General features: G+C 43.6%; 1 protein-coding gene across 1 annotated transcript; it reads left to right on the top strand.

Moving 5' to 3' along the window:
- Nucleotides 1–12,619: 12,619 nt before the first annotated feature.
- LOC138812056 (succinate receptor 1-like) lies at nt 12,620–20,973 on the top strand. The gene is made up of 2 exons (XM_070000005.1): nt 12,620–12,668; nt 20,014–20,973. The coding sequence occupies exons 1-2, from the start codon at nt 12,666–12,668 to the stop codon at nt 20,971–20,973; spliced, it is 963 nt and encodes a 320-aa protein (XP_069856106.1). The 5' UTR covers nt 12,620–12,665.
- The last annotated feature ends 1,804 nt before the right edge of the window (nt 20,974–22,777 follow it).

The raw sequence follows: 22,777 nt of genomic DNA, 5'->3' as shown, positions 1-22,777 counted from the left end.
GGAGGGGAGTGGGGAGGTGCAGTGACCACTGCTTCCCACCAGAGGACGCTCTAGGTGTGTGCACCATTCTCCTCTGGACCCCAAGGCCTCCCACAAGCTCCACCCCTGCACAACTCCCTTCCGCTCCCTTGCCACACCCTTCCTGTGCTCTGCTCTTCACAAGCCCCACCCCTGGACAGCTCACTTCCATGCCCTTGCCCTCCCTTCTAGTGCTCTGACCCCCACAAGTCCCACCACTGAGCTGTTCTTTTGTGCTCTTGCCCCATCCCTCTCAAGCTTTGCCCCCCCCCACGCAAATCCCACCCCTGGGCCATCCACTTCCTCATTCTTGCCCCATACCTCTCATGCTTGGCTCCCCACAAGCCCCACCCCTGGACTGCTCACTTCCATGCCCTGGCCCCTCCCTCCTTATGTTCAGCCCCTTCACAAGCCCCGCCCCTGGACAGCTCACTTCTGTGCTCTGCTCCTCCTACAAAACTAGAGGGTGCAGTGTGCACTGATTCCCACAAGAAGACACTCTAGGCTTGTATACTGTTCTCTCCTCAGGACCTGGAGTACATTAAGGGCTGATTCCCACCAGAGGGCATGCTAGGCAGGTGAATTCCTTGCTCCTCTCCTCAGGACTTGGGGTGCAATGAAGGCTGTTTCCCACCAGAGGGCACTCTAGGCATGTTCACCATCCTCTCAAGACCAGGGGTGCAGTGAGGGCTGCTTCCCACCAGAGGGCGATCTAGGTATGCACACTGTCCTCAGGACCAGAGGGGTGCAGTGACCACTGCTTCCCACCAGATGGTTATCTAGGTGTGTGCACCATCCTCCTCAGGACCATGGGGTACAGTGACCACTGTTTCCCACCAGACAGTGCTCTAGGTGGGGTCCTGTCCTCAGGACCCCAGGGCCTCCCACAAACTCTGCCCCTGCACCACTTACTTCTGCTGCCACACTCCTCCTGTGCTCTGCTCATCAAGCCCCGCCCCTGGACCACTCACTTCCATGCTCTCGCCCCTCCCTTCTAGTGCTCTACTCCTAGTCTGTAGCTGCAACTACTTCTGCCCAGGACACGGTAAAACTTGAAGCCCTGAGGAAGTGTACCAACGCCTCAGTGCCCAGAGACAGACTAGCCTCTGTTTGGTCCTGCTCCAAACTTTAGTGCCCTGAACCCCAGAGCACTCTTGTCCCAGTGTTATGGGGAAAAGAGTCCACCACTCAGACAGCCTCATGTAAATAGGTGACTTTACTGGGGAAGTAGATAGCTGACCGGCCAGGGATGCAACCCTGAATGGCCCACAAACTAGAGTTTTTAAAGGCAAAATCCACAGTCAAGCCTGGTCACACACAGTTGGCCAATGGGATTATAACACACACATAAGGATTGCATGTTTATGTCTATGGCCAATGGGGTTACAGTCAGTCTCATAGTTACTGTTTGAACTAACCTATCATTCTGGTTGGATTGGCGTGCGAATTTGGGGTCTCCACACAAAGCAGGCAGATATTCTTACTCTTAGGGTTTGTATATTCCAGGAACATAATGTCATATGTCCCTGCATCCTTGAAGCTGGGGGTTGTTACAAAGACAGCTACAGGGTTGTTTTTTTTTTTTTTTTTACAAAGATAGCTACAGGAGGATACACAATGTGCACACCAAGGCATCAACTCCCTTGAAGAAGGAGGCAATCAGTCACGCGGTGGGATGCACATCACAAGGCAGGCACCATTCTAATTGGGCAGGGTATGAGATAGGGCTGAAGTCCGTGTGAAATACATTTTAAGGTCTCCCTTTATAGTCTCTCTTTGTTTTTAGTAAAGGGTCCATTTCTTGGCTTAGTTTTTCTCACACAGTCTGGGACCTTAACAGTCTAGGAGACCCTTCCTTGCTAAACCAGCTCTGACTGAATTATCATAGTGTCAGCTCAGGCCGAGCAGTCAGGGCCAGCAGTGATCTGCTGGGTGCCCAAGAAGGAGATGGGGCCCCAGAAGGGCCACGAGGTCAACAGGGAGGTAGAGTCTGCTGGCAGAGGCAGGAACATTATAATAGGTTGTGTTCCCAAAGTTCAAATATGGATGCTCTCATCACCCGGTACCTGTGAATATGACCTTATGTGGAAATGGGCTCTTGGCAGGTGAACAACTTCAGTTCCTGTTGTTATTGTGCCCCTAAAAGGGGGAAGTTGGGTTGCAGAAATGCACACAGGGATGAGACTCTATAGAGACTTCACTCTGCTATCGCAGGGTTAAAAACTAAGACCCAGAACTCACTGTGCCTAGTGCCTCCTGAGGGAATGTGGCCCAGAAGACCCTGATTCCATGCCACTGGACTCCAGAGTTGTGAACACAGATCTCTAAACCACCAAGTCTGCAGTGGTGTGTCAGAGCAACCCTAGGAAAATAACACACAAATGTTCTGCTCTTTCCACACTCTCTCCAGACCATGGTGACTCCCTCAAGTTCACCCAAAGAGTTTTATGGAAAGCAGGGCCCTTCACAGGCTGTAGCTACGGCCAGGTGGTCACTTGAGTCTGTCTTGCATCCGTGGCCTCAGCTCTTGACCTCCCGGACCAGTGGGGAAATCAGGACAAGAAACAGAGGTATGACGTTCAGAAGCTGGTGAGCCTCTACGCTAAGGACACTGCATCACAGTATCCTGGCGCTTAGGTCATCTGTACTTTGGAACACCCAAGACATCCCTTGTAAACTCAGTAGAGAAAGTGACTCAGGAAGGTACCTGAAGAGGCTGTTCCAACTGGTCATGGTGTCTTGTCTGTGTCCACTGAGCCCAGGCCCTTTAAAGGAGGGGGGGGGAGGTAGAACAAGATATGTATCCACACCATTCTTCTCAGTGAGGCCTAGGAAAACCAGAAGGGGGAAAAGGGAAGAAAGAGGTTTGGTGTCAAGATGCTAAGGGTAGGGAACCCTCCCCACAGGAGTGAGGGCTGACGAGGGGCCTCCTGCTCCATCAACATGAGGGCCTCTGAACAGTGTGAAGTGAACTCTTCTCAGGAGGCCCAGGCCCAGCAACAGAAACAGGGGCTTTCATCCACTTTTCTCAAAATGGACAAGAAGCAGCAAGCCAACTCAGTTCTAAAACTTTCTGGACAGCATGCTGCCTGCCAGAATGGAGAGAGAAAAATGCCCCAGGAGTCCTCAAGCAGTCTGTGGTTCTAATTGTGACCCTTTCTTGGGTGATTGGGCTATGCTGGACATAGGAAAGACCACAGGCAAAGTCTGGGATGGGCTCAGGGTTCTGTATGTTTCTGGTTAGCAGGAAATGGACCTGTGGCTCATGTGGTAGAGCTGTAGCCTTTAGTACAACTAAAGCTCAGGCCCGAGTTCAAACCCCAGGACAGACACAAGACATATATTAAAACTAAACGCTGAAAAAAATATCAAATATCAAATAAATACAGATGTAACATTTTCATTGAAGATTTAGTGTCAACTGTCTCCAAACTGATCATTGATTTAACACATTGATCAAAGTCCCAGCAATTTTTGGATAGGGAAGACAAACTTATTTAACATATAAATGGAAAGGAAGGAAAACTAAAATAGTTAAAATAACTTCAGCAGTACTGAGACTTGAACTCAAAGCTGTGAACTTCTTAGATATGAGCTCTACAACTCAAGCCATACCTCCAGCCCTTACAATAGCTAAAACAATAATGAAAAAGAATAAAGTGGGAGTAAATCATTCTACCTAATGTTAAGATTTACAACAAACAGAAAAGGATGCTTCTCACAAACAGACACTCTACCAATGGAGAGGTACCAGTCATTTCAATTGAAGTTTGGAAACATTTCTAAGTATTGTATGTTAAAGAAACTCCAACTACAATAAATAGGAATTGCACTAAAAGTGGTTACTGATTAGTGGTTAGTCCATAAGCTTCAGAAAAAAATGTAAGCTGGGTGTCAGTACTTTATGCATATAATACTAGCTACTCAGGAAACTGAGATCTAAGAATTACAGAATAGGGCCGGCCTAGCAGACAAATCCTCAAGACTCTCATTAACTAGTAAAAGAAAGTAAGCAAGGGTGTGGCTCAAGTAGTACAGAGACAGCTGTGTGCAAGAATTAAAAGCAAGCTAAAGTCCAGGACCATCAGTTCAAACCTCAGTACCCAGCAGCACACATATGTACTCACAAAAAGCTTCTGCACAAGGTTTTTATATATAGTGCAGGGAGCAGAGAGAATGCATGTACTATGGAATCCTAAAAAGACCTTTGTCTTTTTAGCCCACAAGGCTCCAGGATGGCTCAAGTGCACAGCATTTGTGTAGCATGTGTAAAACAATAAACTTCATCTATTGTCAATCATATTCTTTACCCTTGCTCTCTACAACTAGCCATAGTAGGCAAAGCCTATCTTTATAAATGTCTCACATTAAATATCTTATTTCCATCTTAAATGCTACTACTTTTTTATTTTTATTTTATTTTACTAAGAATTTAATTTAATTTAATTTAATTTATTTGTTTATTTATTTTTGGGTCCGGTAGTGGGGCCTGAACTCTGGGCCTGGGCACTGTCCCTCAGTTCTTCAACTCAAGGCTAGCACTCTACCACTTGAGCCACAGCACCACTTCGGGCTTTTTTTTTCTTTTGCTACTACTTTTTTTAAAGCCTCAAAGTGGCCTCAAATTCATGCTTTAATGCACTGATGCAAGAAAACTTCACACTGAATGATATGAACAATATGAAACCCACCACATGCTTCACCTGGAATGTACATCCTGTATACTCTATAAGCATTAAGTCTTTCCCTCCTTTAAACCCCAAATGAATGTCAGCCCTTTCATGAAGGTCATCTGGCGATCTTCATGTAAATGTGATCTCTTCTACCTCTTAAGCTCCCAGAAAAATGTTTCTAAGTATTCAACAGATCTTTAACATTCATTTTCCTAACTATTATTCGGTGCAGAATGAACTTTTTTAAGGGTTAGTCTCTTTTAAGGCACCTCACTGGGTGCCACTGGCTCATGGCTGTAACCCTAGCTACTCAGGAAGCTGAGACTATGGCTCAAAGCCATCTTGAATAGGGCAATCTGAGACTTTAAACTCCAACTGAAAGTGGAAATGTGGCTCAAGTGGTAGAGTTCTAGCCCTGAGCAAAAAAGAACCCCAGGACTGCATTCAAAAGGGGGGTGTTAATCTGCTGAAAGCAGTTTTTCATGCTTTTGTCCATCCTGGGGCTTAAACTCAGGGCCTGGGCACTGTCGCTGAGCTTCTTTTGCTCAAGGCTAGCACTCTACTACTTGAGCCACAGTACCACTTCTTTTTCTGTTTATGAGGTACTGAGGAATTGAACCCAGGGCTTCATGTGGGCTAGGCAAGTACTCTACCACTAGCCCTTTATACACATTTTTATGTAACAGACTTTAAGTTTTCTTTTTACTACTGTATTCCAACAACAACAACAAAAAAAACAACAAAGGCTTTGATCCCTAATTCTAAATATATCTGATTTGACACTTTTCCAGGAATATAAAAATTTAAAAGCCTTGCTCTAAGCTTAAAGGTAAATTTGATACTTTATACTAGTAACTTACATTCAGGTCTCTGAAAATACTTGATTGATTCTACAGTGTTTCATTATGGCCAAGTAACAAAGCAGGATTGTTTCAATTCAAACAGATTTGGTAAAGTTTGCTTTGTTGTGAAATATCTATTGTAATACATACTCTCTTAAACTTAATGTGACTTTGAATTCTTTAAAATATCTTGTATCTCTTCTCAAACTCCAGGGTAAACAGGCATTAAGATCTGAAAAAGATTAGAAAGCTCAATACAAAAAAAATATTAACAGATTCATCACAAACTGGTGGTAGAAACAAAACCAGTAGCCAGGATGAAAATCTATAATGAAGAAGAAAAAAGCTTTACACATACCTTCAGATTCAAATATTTTTATTTAAAAAATTACCAGCAAGATTTAGGAGAAACTTCAAGAATGATATGTACCATTACTATCACACACAACCTTCATCCTTCCAGAACAATGTAAATTTTTATACAAATTCTGTCATTTAAATCTCAAAATTAATCCAAGAAAAAGCACTACTTTCCAATTGTACAAACTGAAGCAAGAAAAGCTCACAAGCTGCTTCGTTTGTTGCTTTTATTGTTGTTGAAAAGGGTTGTCTTTTTTGTGCTGGTCCTAGGGTTTGAATTCACAGCCTGGGCACTGTCCTGAGCCTCTCTATGCTCAAAGTTAGCACTCTACCATGAATCACAGAGCCATTTCCAGCTTTTTCTATTTATGTGGTACTGAGGAATTGAACCCAGGGCTTCACACATGCTAGGAACTCACTCTACTACTAAGCCACATTCCCAGTCCCTCCCTGAGCTTTTATTGTTCAAAGCTAGAGCTCTATCACTTAAGCCACAGCTCCATTTCCAGCATTTTTTTCTGGCTAATTGGAGGTAAGAAAATCATGGACTTTCCTGCCTGGGCTGGCTTAAGTATCAAGGATTTCAGGTGTGAGCCACTTGTACCTGGCCACAAAGCTAGTTTTGACCAAAGACTTTAAACTGATGGTAAAAGAGTTCAAAGTTAAGGCTTTTTTTATAAACCACCTAACTTCGAGTCTTTTTATTTCCATTGTATTCAAATTTATTTCAATTTATTTAGAACTACAATACTAAAAATGTGCTTGAACTGCAATGTGATATTTCATCATGAACACTCAAGGCTATCACAGCTTCAATATTTTAAGAGGAGGCCTTAAGCCATAAATGTACATGCTATAGTAATATATTACCTCTTGGGCACAGTGTGTGCACCTGTAAACCCAGCTACTTGGGAGGTTGAGGCAGGAGGATCATGAGTTGAAGTCCAAGCACCCTAAAAGAGATTGCCTCAAAGGGGAAAAAAAAAAGTAAAGAAAGGTCTGGGATGCGAGTTCAGTAGCAGATTGCTTGCTGAGCATGTGAGATGCTAGGTTCAGTATCCAATACCAGAAAATAGAATTGCTGCGAATGGAATCTGTAACTTTATATTGTTTTAGTTATTACCGTGCAACATTAATAAACACGGGTTTTTAAACACCCCAAATATTCAGCACACATACTCACACATGGTTAGGCAAAAGTGCTGTCTGGTAATTGTTTAGATAGGTTTTCTTTTACGGTGACCACCCGGGTAGGACTTTGGGAACGTAAAGGACACAGAGGTCACAGGATCGTTGTGTGCTGTCTGGTCTTCAGGCTCCTCAGGCTCTGTATTCCCAGCATCCTGTGTTCAAACATGTCAGAAGTCACCGGATTCCCACTTCTAGGAAACAAGCTCTGAACGCGCATTTCCCAGAGGCTGGTCATGTTTAACTAGCTGATAAATTTATTATTCTATGTTTATCATTCAAACTGTGAAGGAAATGAGGCAAAAAGAAAATCAGTGCTCTGCATCCATTTTGTCTCCCTTTCTTTACCATTAAGCAGTTTAGGTTCCCCTGTATCAAGAGACTAAAGCATGAGCTCTTGGCTGTCAGGGGTGAGAGGATGGCCTGTTTTCTAATTACAGTCAGAGAACACGAATTCCCCCTTTATTAATGGTGAAGCCATGGAAAAAGCTTGGGTATGGCTGCATCCTGGTGCACTGGGAGGTGAATAAGTCCACTGGACTGTTAAAGGTCTTTGAGCATTCATTATTTCTGGTATCCACATTCAAAATCACAAACTTGCCAATCAACATTCAAACAGAAGATAGACTTTCTTCCCATTTGTAAATGCATATTTGTGAGAGGGACCTTCTAGACACGCTTGTGACCTATCTCACGGTGTTTTCAGTCACTTCTGCTTGCTTACAATTCACTTCAGGAAGAAAGTTGAGCATGCTTACCAAAGGGGACTTTTCCCAGAATCATTTCTGCAAATATTTGCTCAATTGCCATGCATTTTCAAAAACTATTTGCTCCATGACCCATAAGGGCAAATGAGGCAGAGATGAGGGAGCCATGTGATGCCGCTGGTTTCTAACCCCATGTGATAAGGCAGGGGCTCCTGTAAGCTGCTTTGCCTTCTCCCCACACCCAGCACAGCTCTGACCCAGGGAAAGATGCAGACTGGGTAGAAAAACAATCATCGACCTACGTGTGTGTGTGTGTGTGTGTGTATGTGTGTGTGTATGTGTGTGTGAAAGTGTGTCTTTGGCTGCATCTATATGCCACATTCATCTTTCCCATATGTGTGTCAGTATCGTTTAGTCATGGTAGCAAATACAGGGAATTATGGGGTCATGTGCTGATAAATGTTTAACAGGTGGCAGTAGGGTTAGGATGGTGTTGATTTAAAGTGTTTCCATGAGAACAAATGAAGCTCTGCCCAGCAATGTCATGAAAACAAATATTCAACAATCATAGGGTTACTTTTAAGTTAAGTCAACAGAAACCCTAGTAAAGAGACATTTTACACTCTTGCTTACCTAGCATTGAAATATAAAAATTATTTTAAAATAAACACTTAAAATATAAATATGAAAACATACACAGCAGATTTTTATAGAGAATAAAAATGAAGACTAACATACATATTAAGAAAGAGACCATAATGATTGAGAAAGTATGAAAATAGAGCACAGATTGGACAGGGAAAAAATCAATTAAAAAAGTAATTGGCAGGATAGGTGCAATGCCCAGCCCCCGTCTACACAACTTCCTTAAAATGTGGGAGGATGTATAAATTGTATTATTTTCTCTATATTTACTTTGTGGTAACAGTAATAGCTTAAGAAAATTTAATAGCTTAAGTAATTTTGCTTAAGAAAAGGTTAGATAGTAGCTGGGTGCCAGTGGCTCATGTCTGTGATCCTAGCCACTCAGGAGGAAAGAGAAGAGAGAGGTAGGACTTCCCTTTACTCCAGGCTGGGGTGGTATCAGTCTGTGTAGGAGGATCAAGAGGACCCCTGTACAGCGGTGCTGGGCTCTGCCATGTTACCAACCCAGGCCTAGCAGGAGCGGTAGCAGCCGCTGCGCTCTAGAGTGGGGAAACACACATACTTGGTGCAGTATGGAACCAATGCAAACGTTCTCAGCACTTGATAGTTTTAAAAATCCAAGTAGAAGCCGGGTGCTGGTGGCTCATGCCTGTAATCCTAGCTACTCAGGAGGCTGAGATCTGAGGATCAAGGTTCAAAGCCAGCCCAGGCAGGAAAGTCCATGAGACTCCTATCTCCAATAAACCACCAGAAAACCGGAAGTGGCGCTGTAGCTCAAGTGGTAGAGTGCTCGCCTTGAGCTGAAGAGCTGAGGGACAGCGCCCAGGCCCAGAGTTCAAGCCCCACGACCGACAAAAAAAAAATCCAAGTAGAAGCAAGGCGTGGCGGTGCATGCCTATACTTCTGACGCACAAGGGGGCTGAGATAGGCCGGTCCTGTATTAAAGGCTAGCCAGGTTTTTAAAGAGACATGGTCTAAAAACAGGACAAAACAAAAAACCCAAAGAGGAAGTGGACAAAGACATGAAAGGTCAGCTTACTGAAAAAGATGAGAACTCAGTGCATGAAATATGACAGCATTAGCCACCAGAGAAGTACAAATTCATTGAGCTATCATGAAATACCTCTCAGGTCAGTAAAACAAAACTGACAACAGAGAAGCTCAGACCTCTGCACACTGCAGGTGAACATATAAAATGGAACTTCCCAGCTGGAAAATCCCTTGCCATTCCCTGAAATTCTAAATGTGTAACTATCATACACTCAGAAAGTATGAATATGGGCATTTATCCCAGAAAAATGGAAAGTCATATTTACATAAAAACCTCCATGTGTATGAGCCCAATAAACCAAGCAAATGTCCTTCAATGTCTAATGATTAAGTGAACTGAAGATCTATTTACCAGGGAGTATTGTTCAGTTATCATAATGAACTAAGAACAAATGCAATGGTCCAGATGACTCTCCAGAGAACTGCCAATAGTGAAAAACCCATCCCTGGAAGGTCAATGTAGCATGGTTCTACTGACCAAAAATTTCAAGTTAAAGCTGGCACTAGTGGCTCACGCCTGTAATCCTAGTTACTCAGGAGGCTGAGATCTGAGGATCACAGTTTGAAGCCAGCCTGGCAGGAAAGTCTATGAAACTCAAATCTCAAATTGACCACCAAAAAAATCTAGAAGTAGAACTGTGGCTCAAGCAGCAGAATACTAGCATTGAGTGAAAAAGCTAAGGGACAGCTCCTAGGCCCTGAGTTTAATCCCTATGAGTGGCACACACAAAACATTTAACATCAGAAAACGTTTAGCACTCAAGCCTGGGACCAGTGTGACTCAAGCTTATTATCTTAGCTATTCAGCAGGTTGAGATCTGAGGATCATGGTTTGAAGCCAGCCAGGGCAGGAAAGTCCATGAGACTCTTTATCTCTAACTAACCACCAAAAAGCCAGAAGTGGAGCTGTGGCTCAAGTGGTAGAGTGCTAACTTTGAACATGCTGGATGCAGTCAACATTTGATTATGGTTCTCCCGGCTTTCTTTTCTTGGATCTGCCAGCAAGTGGTCTCCTTGCAGGACTTACTGCTGCCCGGCTGGCCCTGGTGTTCCCATGGATGACCTCAAGCTGCTGATGTACACATGAGGAGGCCTATGGAGGGGAGCCCAGGCCTGTCCTCTGGAGGACATCAGTGGACAGGCCCCAAGGAGGAGGCTCATGGAGGGGAGCCTGGGCCTCTCTTCCAGAGGACATCTGTAAACAGTCCCCCAAAGAGGAGGCTCATGGAGGGGAGCCTGGGCCTGTCTTCCAGAGGACACCAGTGGACAGGCCCCCGATAAGGAGGTCTTTGGAGCGGAGCCCAGGCCTCTCTTCCGGGAGGACATCATGGAGACTTGTTCCAAAGACCTGGTGGCGTGAGGCTGGGACCAGACCACTGCTTATTCACACTTGTATCAGACACTATGAGTGCTCCTGGCTGGGTCACATTCTGACCTGGGACACTGGGTCAGTCATGCTCAGAGTCCAGTCCTCTGGTGGCAATGTGGGCCATGCCCTGCAGAAGTTGGCCTTGCCTGTTAAACTCCACCCTACACCACAGCCCCTCCTCTCTCCTGTGCAGACAGGAACACTGAGGAGGAGTAAATGGAGTCCACCTCAGGGTGGAGGGTCCAGGGGCCCAGGGCTGGGCTGATCTCAGGGGAGGTTGGGGGAGCTAACCTCAGGGGAGGTTTTAAGCTTGAAATGGCCTCAGTAACCCTGCCTTGGAGCCACGCGCTCCACCCAGATGCACCAGGCTCTGTGGCCCTGGTGAAGTGAACAGACCCTGGAGCCTCTGTGTATATTCCAGGAGATAAACAAAGCTGGTAACTGTAAGAACTCTATACACAAAGGCATCCATAACTTCTCTGCTGTAATACAGAAGTATCACAGAAACCCAACAGATCAAAAAGATACTAAAGGATAGAGGTGAACTTAGATTGTATGCATGCATAAATATGTATATATAAATATATGTGTATTTCACATATGTACATACATTTGAGTACAGGATAGAGACATATATATATATATATATATATATATATATATATATATATATATACTCATACACAAACATTTTGTAACACATTTGGTATTACGTATATTTTAATAATATATCACATATTTTATAATGCATTTTGGAGTTAGATACTAGGAAGCAGGGAGCATACAATGTTGTGCTGATATACCGTGGAGTTGTACTGCTTGCTGCAATACAATGGTCAGTGTATGTCTGTGGGATGTGATACTGGAGTTTTAGAACTTGAGCCTTAAACTTGCTAGGCAGGTCCTGTATCACTTGAGCCAGACCTCCAGTCCCCTTGGCTTTAGGTTATTTTTCAGACAGGTTCTTGTTTTTTGCCTAGGGCTATCCTGACTGCATCCCTCCTATCTATACCTCCTGAGTAACTGGTGTTACAGGGGTGAACCACAGCTCCAGGCTCCAGGCTGAATTTCTAATGCCAGTGAAGCCAGGGACCTGCACAGCATCACCCCATGCTTCAGACCAGCACACAGAATGTTTGTGTGAACACAAAACTAACACAGCCCAGGAGAAGGCCAGCCTGCATCCTGTCTGAACTGGTAGAGAGGCTTTTCCGGGGCTGCTCAGCACCACTGGAGTGTGTAAACTGCCCTCCTGAGGTACCTTCGTTTACACACCACTCTCTCCCCAATCCCTGCCACCTGATAAGTGTTGATGTGTCTCCTGAATTTAGTTAAAGAGACTAAAATGGAAACCACCCTCAAGCTTTATTCTCCCTAAAAGGTCTGCATCCAGGTCTCCTCCAGGCTCCAGTTTTGTAGGTCCCTAAAAGTGATTTAGAACAAACACCAGTTTAGTAATTGTGCCTGACAAAGAGCTCATCAAAAACTTGAAAATGAAGAAACACTCCAACTGCACACTCAATACAATGTGTTTACCACTATGTATTGTCTGAGAGCATTAATTATGAGAATAAACTAATTTCGGCTGCAGAGTTCTGAAAATCTGCATACGAAGTTTACCACAGAATGAGGCACCCTGCATAAGCCTCTATGACTTGAATAAATTACCCTTGGGCTCTTGAATTACTAAGCTTGTCCACATGATATGCAAATCGGATTGCACTGGTCCTGTCAGCAGCACAGCACTAGGTCAGAAGCTGCGAGCACTGCTGGCAGAACATCTGCCGGAGGGAAGAGCAGACCCTGGTGCAGAATGGTAAGTGATGCTGACTCTTGTATCCAGATGCACAATCATGCCCGGCCTACCGCTGAGGCTTGCATAGTGGTCTGTGAGCCAGGAAGGGGAAGAGATGCTTAGGTAAGTCAGGAGAAAGGAAAAGAAAGTAGTAATCTTTACTTTCACAATTGTTATTCTGCAAAATTAAATGTACTGCTTTAATTTCCAAATGTCATGGGTATTTCATGTAGAAATGTTTACCATATTTGCTAATCTCTCAACAAAAATAGTAACTGCGTTTACTTGAATATAACTGTCTTCAGGAAAAAAAAGATCTTACATCATATGAAACCATCTATCACATAAAACATTTCCACATTTAGCAAATATTACACAAAATGGAACTTAAAGGCATTGCAAATATTGAGTTTAGAATTTGCTCACGACAAAATGAGATGACCTCAAGGAAACAATTTTCTAAATAAAAAATGATGTATTGAACAGATCATTGCCATTAGCCCCTCCAGAGTTCTTCACTATTTTGTCAGTTTTAAAGAACTCAGTAAGTTACAATTTGATGTTACACAATAATTTCATTTCTGGAATAATTTATAGAATATATAAAAATGAAGTCACTGATACTATATTGTTATGTCTCTTTTAGTGTGTATATATAGTTTTCATTCAAATTGCTTAGCAATGAAAACAGCAATTCAATAATAAAAATTATCCTGTTAGTCTATAAATTTTTTTCTATAGAAGTTCAGAATTAAGTACAATGGTTGTGAAGAAACAATTTAAAGCTTTAGAAATGGTCAAATATATTTGTAAATAATATTTTTTCTTTTGTAAGTATCAGTACTCAAAAAGATGAATGTGTCTAAAGTAGAAGAAACATTATTCCAAATTAAAAATGAATACTCCCAATCTGATTATGTTAGTAAATTAAGTATTTCTTCTGGCACATTAATTCTAACATACATAGGAATATTTTTGGACTAGGAACTAATTATTTCACTTTAATTGCTAGTATATTTTTAAAATCTACTAGTTCAGCAATATCTGTTATATATAACATATTTGCAATTATTTTCATTTTCTCAAATTAAGATTACAGCTACTAGAAAGTAGAAGAAAGATAGTATTCATGAGGAAATTTTTCTTCAGTTGGGAACGTTGCTTATAGGAATAGCACACTTCCTTAATTTGTACAATTGTGATGCCACACTATAAACACTCAACTACAAATGCTATTCAGGATATAGTTCCCTCTAAATTCTGTCATTTCAAAAAGCAAATTGGCCAGCAAATATTGGATAGCTTTTTTTTTTTTGCCACTCGTGGGACCTGGATGCTGTCCCTCAGCTCTTCAACTCAGCTCAAGGCTAGTGCTCTACCACTTGAGCCACAACGCCACTTCCAGCTTTTTCTGAGGAATCAAATCATGCATGCAAGGCAGGCACTCTACCACTGAGCCACCTTCCCAGCCCTGGATAGTTTATCTTTATAAAGCATAAGTTATTGCAGGGCATGGGTGGTTCATACCTGTACTCCTACCTAATCAGGTACTGAGATTTGAGGGCCATGGTTCAAAGCCAGCCTGGGAAGAAATGTCAATAAGACTTTTACTTTGAATTAACTACCAAATAACCAGAAATGGAGACCCTTGAACAAAAAGCTTAGAGACAACATCCAGGCTCTGAGTTCAAGCCCCAGGCCTGCATCATCATCATCATCATCATCATCAAATTTGTTATTATGGATATAGAAAGAGGCTTTAAAAATGAAAGACCTGGGTTATTAAAAGTTTCATCTCATTTTTACAAACCCAAATTCCAGTAAATATTAAAGTATAGAAGGGAAAGGCACCCAAACATTGAAAATGGATGACATTTATTTTTTATTTTTGCCTACTTGCTTCTTTTAAATTACCTTTAAATAGCTGTACAAAGGGGTTTCATGTGAACATGTCAATTTATGAGCATGATGCCTCTTGATTACCATTACCCTGACCTCATTCGGCCCCACCCCATCCGTCTGTTCACGTTTCCAGGTTCCATTTGAACAAATGTCCACTGATTATGATTTACCCACCTTTCCTCTCACCACTTAAACACCAGTTTCCACTTTTACCTGTTCCAGCTTTCTATTATTCACTTTGATATAATGTCTATTAATTATGCAAAGGTGTTATACAATGGGATACATGCATCTATTGATAATTAGACACTTCACATGTCTTTTGTGCAGACATCTTACAAAGCTTTTTAAAGCATGAAGCAAAGGTGTGGAAACTAGAAGGTTCTCCATCACCTTATCTGACTCCACTGACCCTAACTGCTACTTGTCTGAGTGGTAGCAGCCATCTTTTCTGGTTGGGATTAGTCGTGTGCACGTGTGCAAGTGTGTGTGTGCGTGCACACACACATGCTCACACGTGTTGCTCATGGGGCTGGAACTCAGGGACGGAGGGGGGGGCCTTGAGCTCTGGGATTGAGTGCTGTTTCTGAGCTTTCTGTTTTGCTCAAGGCTAGCACCGTACCACTTGAGCTACAGCTCTAGTTTCATCTTTTGAGTGGTTTGTTAGAGGTATCTCATGGACTTAACTGCCTGGGCTGGCTTTGAACTGGCATCCTCAGATTTCAGTCTCCTGAGTATCTAGGATTACAGGCATAAGCCATTGGCACCTGGCTCAATCAGTAACCTTGTGTGCAGTTGCAAAGGATTTCTGGATATATTTTCCTTTATGACAGTGAAACCTTTCTGTTGCACAGAAATTCAATAAAGTATTGACATAAGTCAGCACTTATTAGGCAGAGATATGGCCTAGTACAACCAGGGATGAAAAGGAAATCCAGAAATGAAACAAAGGAGTTTCATAGCTCAAGGAAACTTGCTATTATCCTATTCTTTAAGTGTATGCACTAATTTTTTCAGTACTGTCAAAATGACAAAGGAATGGAGTATTGAGGAACTCCAACATTTAAAGCTTGGGCCAAGAAGGATTAGCTACAAGAGTCTGAAAAAGAAGAGAAACGAGGAGATTGGCCTGTCACAGAGGTCAAAGAAGAGAGTGTTTCCAGAAGGTATGCATTGAAAGTTGCTGCAGACAGTTCAGAATAATAATAATCTTTGAAGAATAGGATATTAACCAAAAATAATAAGGTTCATTATTCCCTTTGCTACATATCAGGTCTTCTAAAACTCCTACTGTTGTTACATACAACAAGCAAATAAAAATAGACATGAAGTCTAGTTAGACCAAAAGGAAAAGGCACAATGAAAACTAGCTGGGCTCTTATGTGTGGGTGAAATGATCAGTACTTTGGAAATACCCTTTTGTTTTTTGTTATTAATAGCTTATAAAAATTCTTCATTAAGTGCCTTAATTTCTGAAATATTTTATTTTATGCAAACGTTTTTCTAAAGGGTATTACTACTGCAATGACAAGTCTGAATACTTCCCACATTATATATTTCATAGTGAGATAGAGCAATAGATGTACTGTTGTTATCTGAACTCCAAGAAAATGTTTATAAAACTACTTTGTAAACAAGCAGATATTTATGACGGTTTCCCCACAACAACCTGTGTTTTCATACCACTGGCTAATGCCTTGCCACTGTACCAGGTGTAGAAGATAAACATTGTTCATCACTGAATAAGCACAACACCTTTGCGAGAAACACTAAGGAAACGTTAAATGCATGATGAAAATATAAACAGGGAGGACTGGTGAGTCAGAAGGCTAATTTGGGAAGAAGCTACTTGAACTGAGGCCAGAAGGAAATGTGCATGAAGGACAGACATCATGGGAGAAAAACAAAAACATGACATTATTAATAAGGATTCAGAGAAAGAGAGAGAGGGAAAAAGAGAAGGGGAGAGAGGGGAAGAGAGGGGGAGGGAGAGAGAATTACATATTAGAACCATTCTGAGTGCATTCAAGAAGCAGGGAGAAGGAAAGATGAGCAAAGAGTGAAAAGTTGAAGTGGAAAATGGGGCCAGCACATCTCCATTGTGGTTTTGTGTTGGGGTCTAGGAAAGCAATGTGATTAGATTTGGAGCTGTAAATTAAGGTTTTCTGGCCACAGATGAATTGAATGTGGACCAGAGAAGTTGTAGGAAGACAACAGCACTGGGAGGATATGGCATTATCTAAGACGGAGGTGATGGCGGCCTAGACTAGAAGTTGTACTCAATGAAGTTTGGTAGTTTGTTCATTATTGCAGTGAAGTTGTAGGCCATTCCAAGGATGTTGCCAGGATTTCTGTGGTGAGCACTGAAGATGGTGAAACCATTTTGCTGAGAGAGTTGGTATTGCTTCAGAATTAATAAGGAAGTAGGAGAGTTTAGGATTTCTAAGGGCAGAGATGTCTGTGAAAGCAATCGACTGTAATGACAACTGGAGCTTATAAGTCTAGTTAAAGGTGGAAATCTGTGTAGTCGATGGAGGATGAGGTAATCCAGGAGGAATCTAGACAAAGAAGCCTAAATAGGGAGAGCTGAATCTGAGGAACTCAGAGTTCCCACATGAGCTACAAAAGAATTTAAAAGAAATTAAGGCAGTGTCATGTCACAGAAGACAAAGAAAGAATGTTTTCCACAGACCTGGTATGAAAAGCAGCTGAGGAGTCAAATAAGGCTAAATAAATGACCATGAGCTCATCAAATACAGGGTAATCTAGTTTGGAGACATGAGAGCTATGCTAGAGCAGACTGGAAGCAAAATGGTACCGGGATGTCAAAACGCCTATTGAAATAGCTCTTTTCAGAGATCAAGATATGTTGAGGAAAAGAACATGTTAAGATAGAGAAGAGTTGTTTTAGGTCTGCTATGTATTTTTAAAACTGTGGGGTGTGTTTAGGTGTTAATGGAAAGGGTGTAATTCCAGTGGGAGAGAAAGCCACAGAGACAGGACAGAAAAGGGTAGTGTGGCATCTTGAGAACAGATGTGATCCAACTTAAACTCAATGAATGTTTCTACATTGGTGAGCTGGTAGGCAGTCATCTTGGTGATTTGTAATGGTGAACAGGCCAGAGTAAGTGGAAGAGGTTTGAAGGGATTTGGAAAACACAAAATTAAGAAATCAATAGATTCTAGCACCAGAGACACCAATAATAGAGAAAAACCAAGCTGCTCAATCTTCTGGCCGATAGATTCTAGCACCAGAGACACCAATAATAGAGAAAAACCAAGCTGCTCAATCTTCTGGCCGACTCTGTTGAGAGTTGGACTTCGTAGCAGATTGCCACACAGAGATTTGCATGGCTCAGCTAAATTAGACTAGTTTAAAGTAATGACTAAAAATAACAAAATATTACTTTTTGATAAGTAAAATAGTTAGAATACCAGCAATTTGAGATGAGACACATTTATTTAAAGTATGTTTTTGACTAAAAAAAAATAGTCATGAATAGTGTAGATGGGTCACAAAAGAAAATTCTCCTGGGTTTCTGAATGTCTCCCAGGAAAAGCAGTGCTGGTACGTTTGCTCTTGTTGTAGCTACCTACAAAATACAATATTCAAAAAATTGTTTGATTGTGACTAATACTCAGAAGCCTAAATTATGAGAAGAGACTTAGAAAAGCTTCATCTAGACCTTGATTTCTTACTGGAAATAAATGTATCAATAATGGCAACTCAGTGTTTTTTTGTTTTTTAAATTTTATTTTATTTTATTTGAGAACATACTGTACAGAGGGGTTACAATTACATGGGCAGGATAATGCATACATTTCTTACCAAGCATTGCAGCCTCCTCCTTTGTTTACCCTTCACCTCCCTTCCCAGCCTCCCCCCTCCCCCCCACCCAATCATACCCCCCTCCCCCCCCACCGACACTGTAAAGCTGGTTTTGGTAATTCAAGTTCTTGAAATACTCTATCCAACCACAGCAAGGCAGCTTCATTGCAATAGAGAAAATGACAACTTAGCAAGATACTTGTGGTGTAGAGGAGTGTTTAGAAGGCATTAATTACTAGGAAGCTTTCTGGCTAGGTATATGACCTTATGTACTATGGTCTGGATACTGGTGTTCCCACAGAGTTCATAATTGGAAACCATAAGTATTAAAAAGCAGAGACTTGAGGAAGTAATGAAGTCATGAGGGCAGAGTGCTCACAGATGGAACAGTGCCCTAATTGAAGAGGGTCAAGGGTAAAGGTCCTGTCTAGTTGCTGATCTGCGGACACCTTGGCCTTGGGCATCTTTGCCATCCTTCTCAGAGCTCTGAGAAACACTTTTCTAATATTTATAAATTACCCAGGATAAAATATACCATGTAGCAGTGGGAACAAACTAGAACAGAAATGTATTTAATCATGCATGCATCAGAAAACCGTGTGCAGATGTGCGGAATGCAAACACTAACAGCGGTGTTTTATGTCTTTGGTTCATGACCAGCAGTGTGTCCAGTCCATTCAGCTGTTGGTATAGAGTGCTGGTCTACTCAGACTCAGGTTCCTGTTTCAGTTTGATGAAATAAGAAGTTTTAAAATATGGAAAAAAAGTAAAAGCTGTTTAAAGAGCCAGACTGGAATTCCAACAGTCCCTATTTCCCCTCTTAGGTGATGGTTCAATTCAGTTCAGCTCAGAATTTACTGGGTAGCCACCGTATCTGGGGACCACGCCAGTCCGTCTACAGGATAATGGCTCCGCTTTGCCTCACTTCCCCTTGGCCTCCCTGCTGCTTCCCCATCTCTGTGTTTCCACGTGCTGTTCCTGTGTCCCAAAAATTCTTCCTCCACATGGTCAGATACCTCTTTCCCTCTACTGAAGTTAGTATTGCAATGTTCCTCCACCTCAAAATTAAAGAGTTTACCTTTCCTCGTGTTTGCTGCATTTCTTACTGTAAAGCATCGCTGTAGGACTGCTTATTTTCTGACTCTTCCCCAAGAGAATACACCCTGCTTGAGACTGGGATTGTTCACCGCTGTTACCCCGAGTGCACAGTGCTCAGATCAGAGGTGCTTAGTGAGTATCTGTCTCACCATTCCTACTTCCACGTGGGTGCGTATACGTAAGGGCCTGCGTGCTTTCTATGCTGAGCCTGCTCTCCATTGCTCACCTGCCGCGTGTTCACACTCACACGTGTTGGGGTCAGAATCTTGAGTTTGCCTAGGAAGCCCTTAAGCCTCTTAAGCCATGCCCCTGTCTCTTTTTTGCTTCAGGGTCTTGTGCTTTTTGCCTGGCCATTCTATTGCTGCCACCGGGTATCTGGGATTACAGGCATGAGCCCCCAGCGGGGTTTCTATTTTTAATGACTTTGCTTAACACAGTATTGTTGGGCACCACATTCAACTGTTTGGTCCTCCCATTTCCCCATCTCCCTCAGGCCTGGAACTCAACACTGTTTCCATCCCCCCCCCCCCACCCCAGGCCTGGAACGTCTCCTGCGACGCCTGGCTGGCAGCCGAGGCCGCGCTGGAGCGGTACTACCTGCCAGCCTTCTACGGGGCGGAGTTCGCCCTGGGCGTTCTGGGGAACACCACGGTGGTGCTGGGCTACCTCTTCTGCCTGCGGCGCTGGAGCAGCAGCAGCGTCTACCTCTTCAACCTCTCGCTCTCCGACTTCGCGCTGCTGTGCACGCTGCCCGCGCTCGTGCGCGGCTACGCCCGCGGCCGCTGGGCGCACGGCGCGGCGCTCTGCGTGCTCAACCGCTACGCGCTGCACGCCAACCTCTACACCAGCGTCCTCTTCCTGGCGCTCGTCAGCGCGGACCGCTACCTGCTGCTGCGGCACCCCTTCCGCCAGCACCCGCTGCAGAGGCGCGGGCCCGCCGCGCTCCTGTCCGCCGCCGTCTGGGTCTGGGTCACGCTCGAGCTGCTGCCCATCCTGCGCGTCATCGGCCCGGCGGCCACCGAGCCGGACGCCGGCTGCCTCGACTACGCCAGCTCGGGGGACCCCGAGTTCAGCCTCGTCTACAGCCTGTGTCTGACCGTGCTGGGCTTCCTCGCGCCCCTCGCCGTGATGTGCTTCTTCTACTACAAGATGGCCGTGCTCCTGAGGCAGAGGAACCGCCAGGTGGCCGCCGCGCTGCCCCTGCGGCGGCCCCTGCGCCTGGTCGTCCTGGCCGTGGTCATCTTCTCCGTGCTCTTCACGCCATACCACGTGCTGCGCAACGTGCGCATCGCCTCGCGCCTGCGCGGCGGCGGCGACGGCGGGCCGCGCTGCGCACGCGTCATCATCCGGGTCCTGTACATGGCAGCGCGGCCGCTGGCTTTCCTCAACAGCGTCGTCAACCCCGTCTTCTACTTCCTCGTGGGAGACCACTTCCGGGACATGCTCGTGAGTAAGCTAAGGCAAGTCCTCAGATCGCTGACGTCCTCCAGAGCTTGACGGACCCCGGGATGCGGGCAGCCGGTTATCCATGCTCCCGCAGCTGTAGACCTGGTGCACGTGTTAGCCCATGCCCCTCAGCCGGAGGCGCGGACCCAGCCTGGGCTCCAGGCCCGTGTGAGGCCCGCGGACCCAGCCCCTGGCTCCTCCGACCAGGCCCGGGCCCCAGCCCCGGCCCCGGCCCCGGCCCCAGCCCCGGCTCCCCCGCAGGGCCTTGATGGCTCCTCCTGCCGCCTGTGCTCAGGAGCATAAACCCAAAGCCATGATCACTGAAAAATGAATAAAAATAGACACGTCCAAAGCAGTGTGTATTTAATAATTGCTCACATTTTAAAGACATGCTGTTCTACAATAGTAACTAAATCGTGCACAGAAATCATTCCCGTTCTTTATACACCTGAGGTCAATTTAGACCCCCCACCACCAAAAAAAACCCCAAACAACCTTTTCTCATTTCTGTTCAAATCATCATCGATCTTCTATTGTAAGTACATTTGCACCAGTTGAAACTAGACAGATGACAGGAAGGAAAAACTGAAATGTACTCTCTTTACCTGACTTACTTAACTGTAACCCATCTGTATATCACCGTTATAATAACAATAAAAAATTTAAGAAACAGATAGACTGCCAGTAACATTTATTGAGTACTTAGTGTATGCATGGTGTTCATGGCTATGATAGAATTAAGCCATTGGGTTAAATCATTGCAAAAAGTTTTAGATCCTCACCAGAAAATTCTTTGATCTCAATTCTAATGAAAAATTAGGCTCCAGAGCCCAACTAAACTCCATTCTGGTACAGTTTACACTTGTTCTCAGATTCATACCAGATTTTAAGATGCAAAATTCACTAACTTTTGTTGAATGAAACTAGGTTTTGGCTTTTGAGCCAAATAAGGAAGGGTTTGATTATGACTCAACCATTTAGCACCAATGTAACCCTGAGTAATTTAAATAAATCTCTTAATTCTCTTTGATGTTTTAAAGTTAAGCTGGATGTACAAAAGAAACTCATCGGCTCCTCATAAGGAAAGAATTCTCACTTTTGTTTTGAAGAGGCCCTGGCAGATTGACACCGAGGACTCCTGCTGTTCCTCCCTGTTCTCTGTTAGCTTTCTTCCAGCCACCTTTTTGTGGCTTGCCTTCCAAGGACCATTATCTGCCCAGTGTAGAGGTCAGAACTCTGAGAGAATAGAAATGGGGTGAGATTTTAAGCAGGGGTTAATTTCTTATTTTATTTTTGCAGCAACATAGAACCTGTATCAGTTTAGATAATTTACTATGTGTAAATTAGCTGACTATAAAAAATTCCTTCTTGCTGCTACCTTTGTAAGACACGGTGATATTTCTTACATTTCTTTGCTAATTTTTTCTCATTAATCTTAATATTTTATTTAATATTTAACATTTTTAATAACATGCATAGTGCAATGGTTGTTGTCTACAAGTTGCATTTCAGGAAACATTATGAAGTAAAAGAATCCTCAGTTCTTTCCATGGCTCATCGCGGAGGTCCAGGTTTGGAGAACATGCCACTGTAACAGCAGGGACTCTGACAACCCACTCACGGCTGTTCCACACAGGTCAGTGTGCCTCAGGAGCAAGGATGTGACTAAGGCTTTTATTGTTTTATCGTGTGTGTCTGTGTGTCTGTTTGTCTGTGTGTCTGTGTATGTGTGTGGTCATAGGCTTGAATTCAGTGCCTAGACACAGTCCCTGAGCTTTTATTGCTCAAGGCTAGCAGTCTACCACCTGAACCACACCTCTTCTTCCTGTTTCTGGGTGGTTAATTGAAGATAAGA

This window comes from Dipodomys merriami, unplaced genomic scaffold (assembly GCF_024711535.1).
Source record: "Dipodomys merriami isolate MVZ:Mamm:240054 unplaced genomic scaffold, mDipMer1.0.p SCAF_56, whole genome shotgun sequence".
Lineage (NCBI taxonomy): Eukaryota > Metazoa > Chordata > Mammalia > Rodentia > Heteromyidae > Dipodomys > Dipodomys merriami.
The sequence above is the reverse complement of the archived record's forward strand: the minus strand, read 5'-3'. Positions and strand labels throughout refer to the sequence as shown.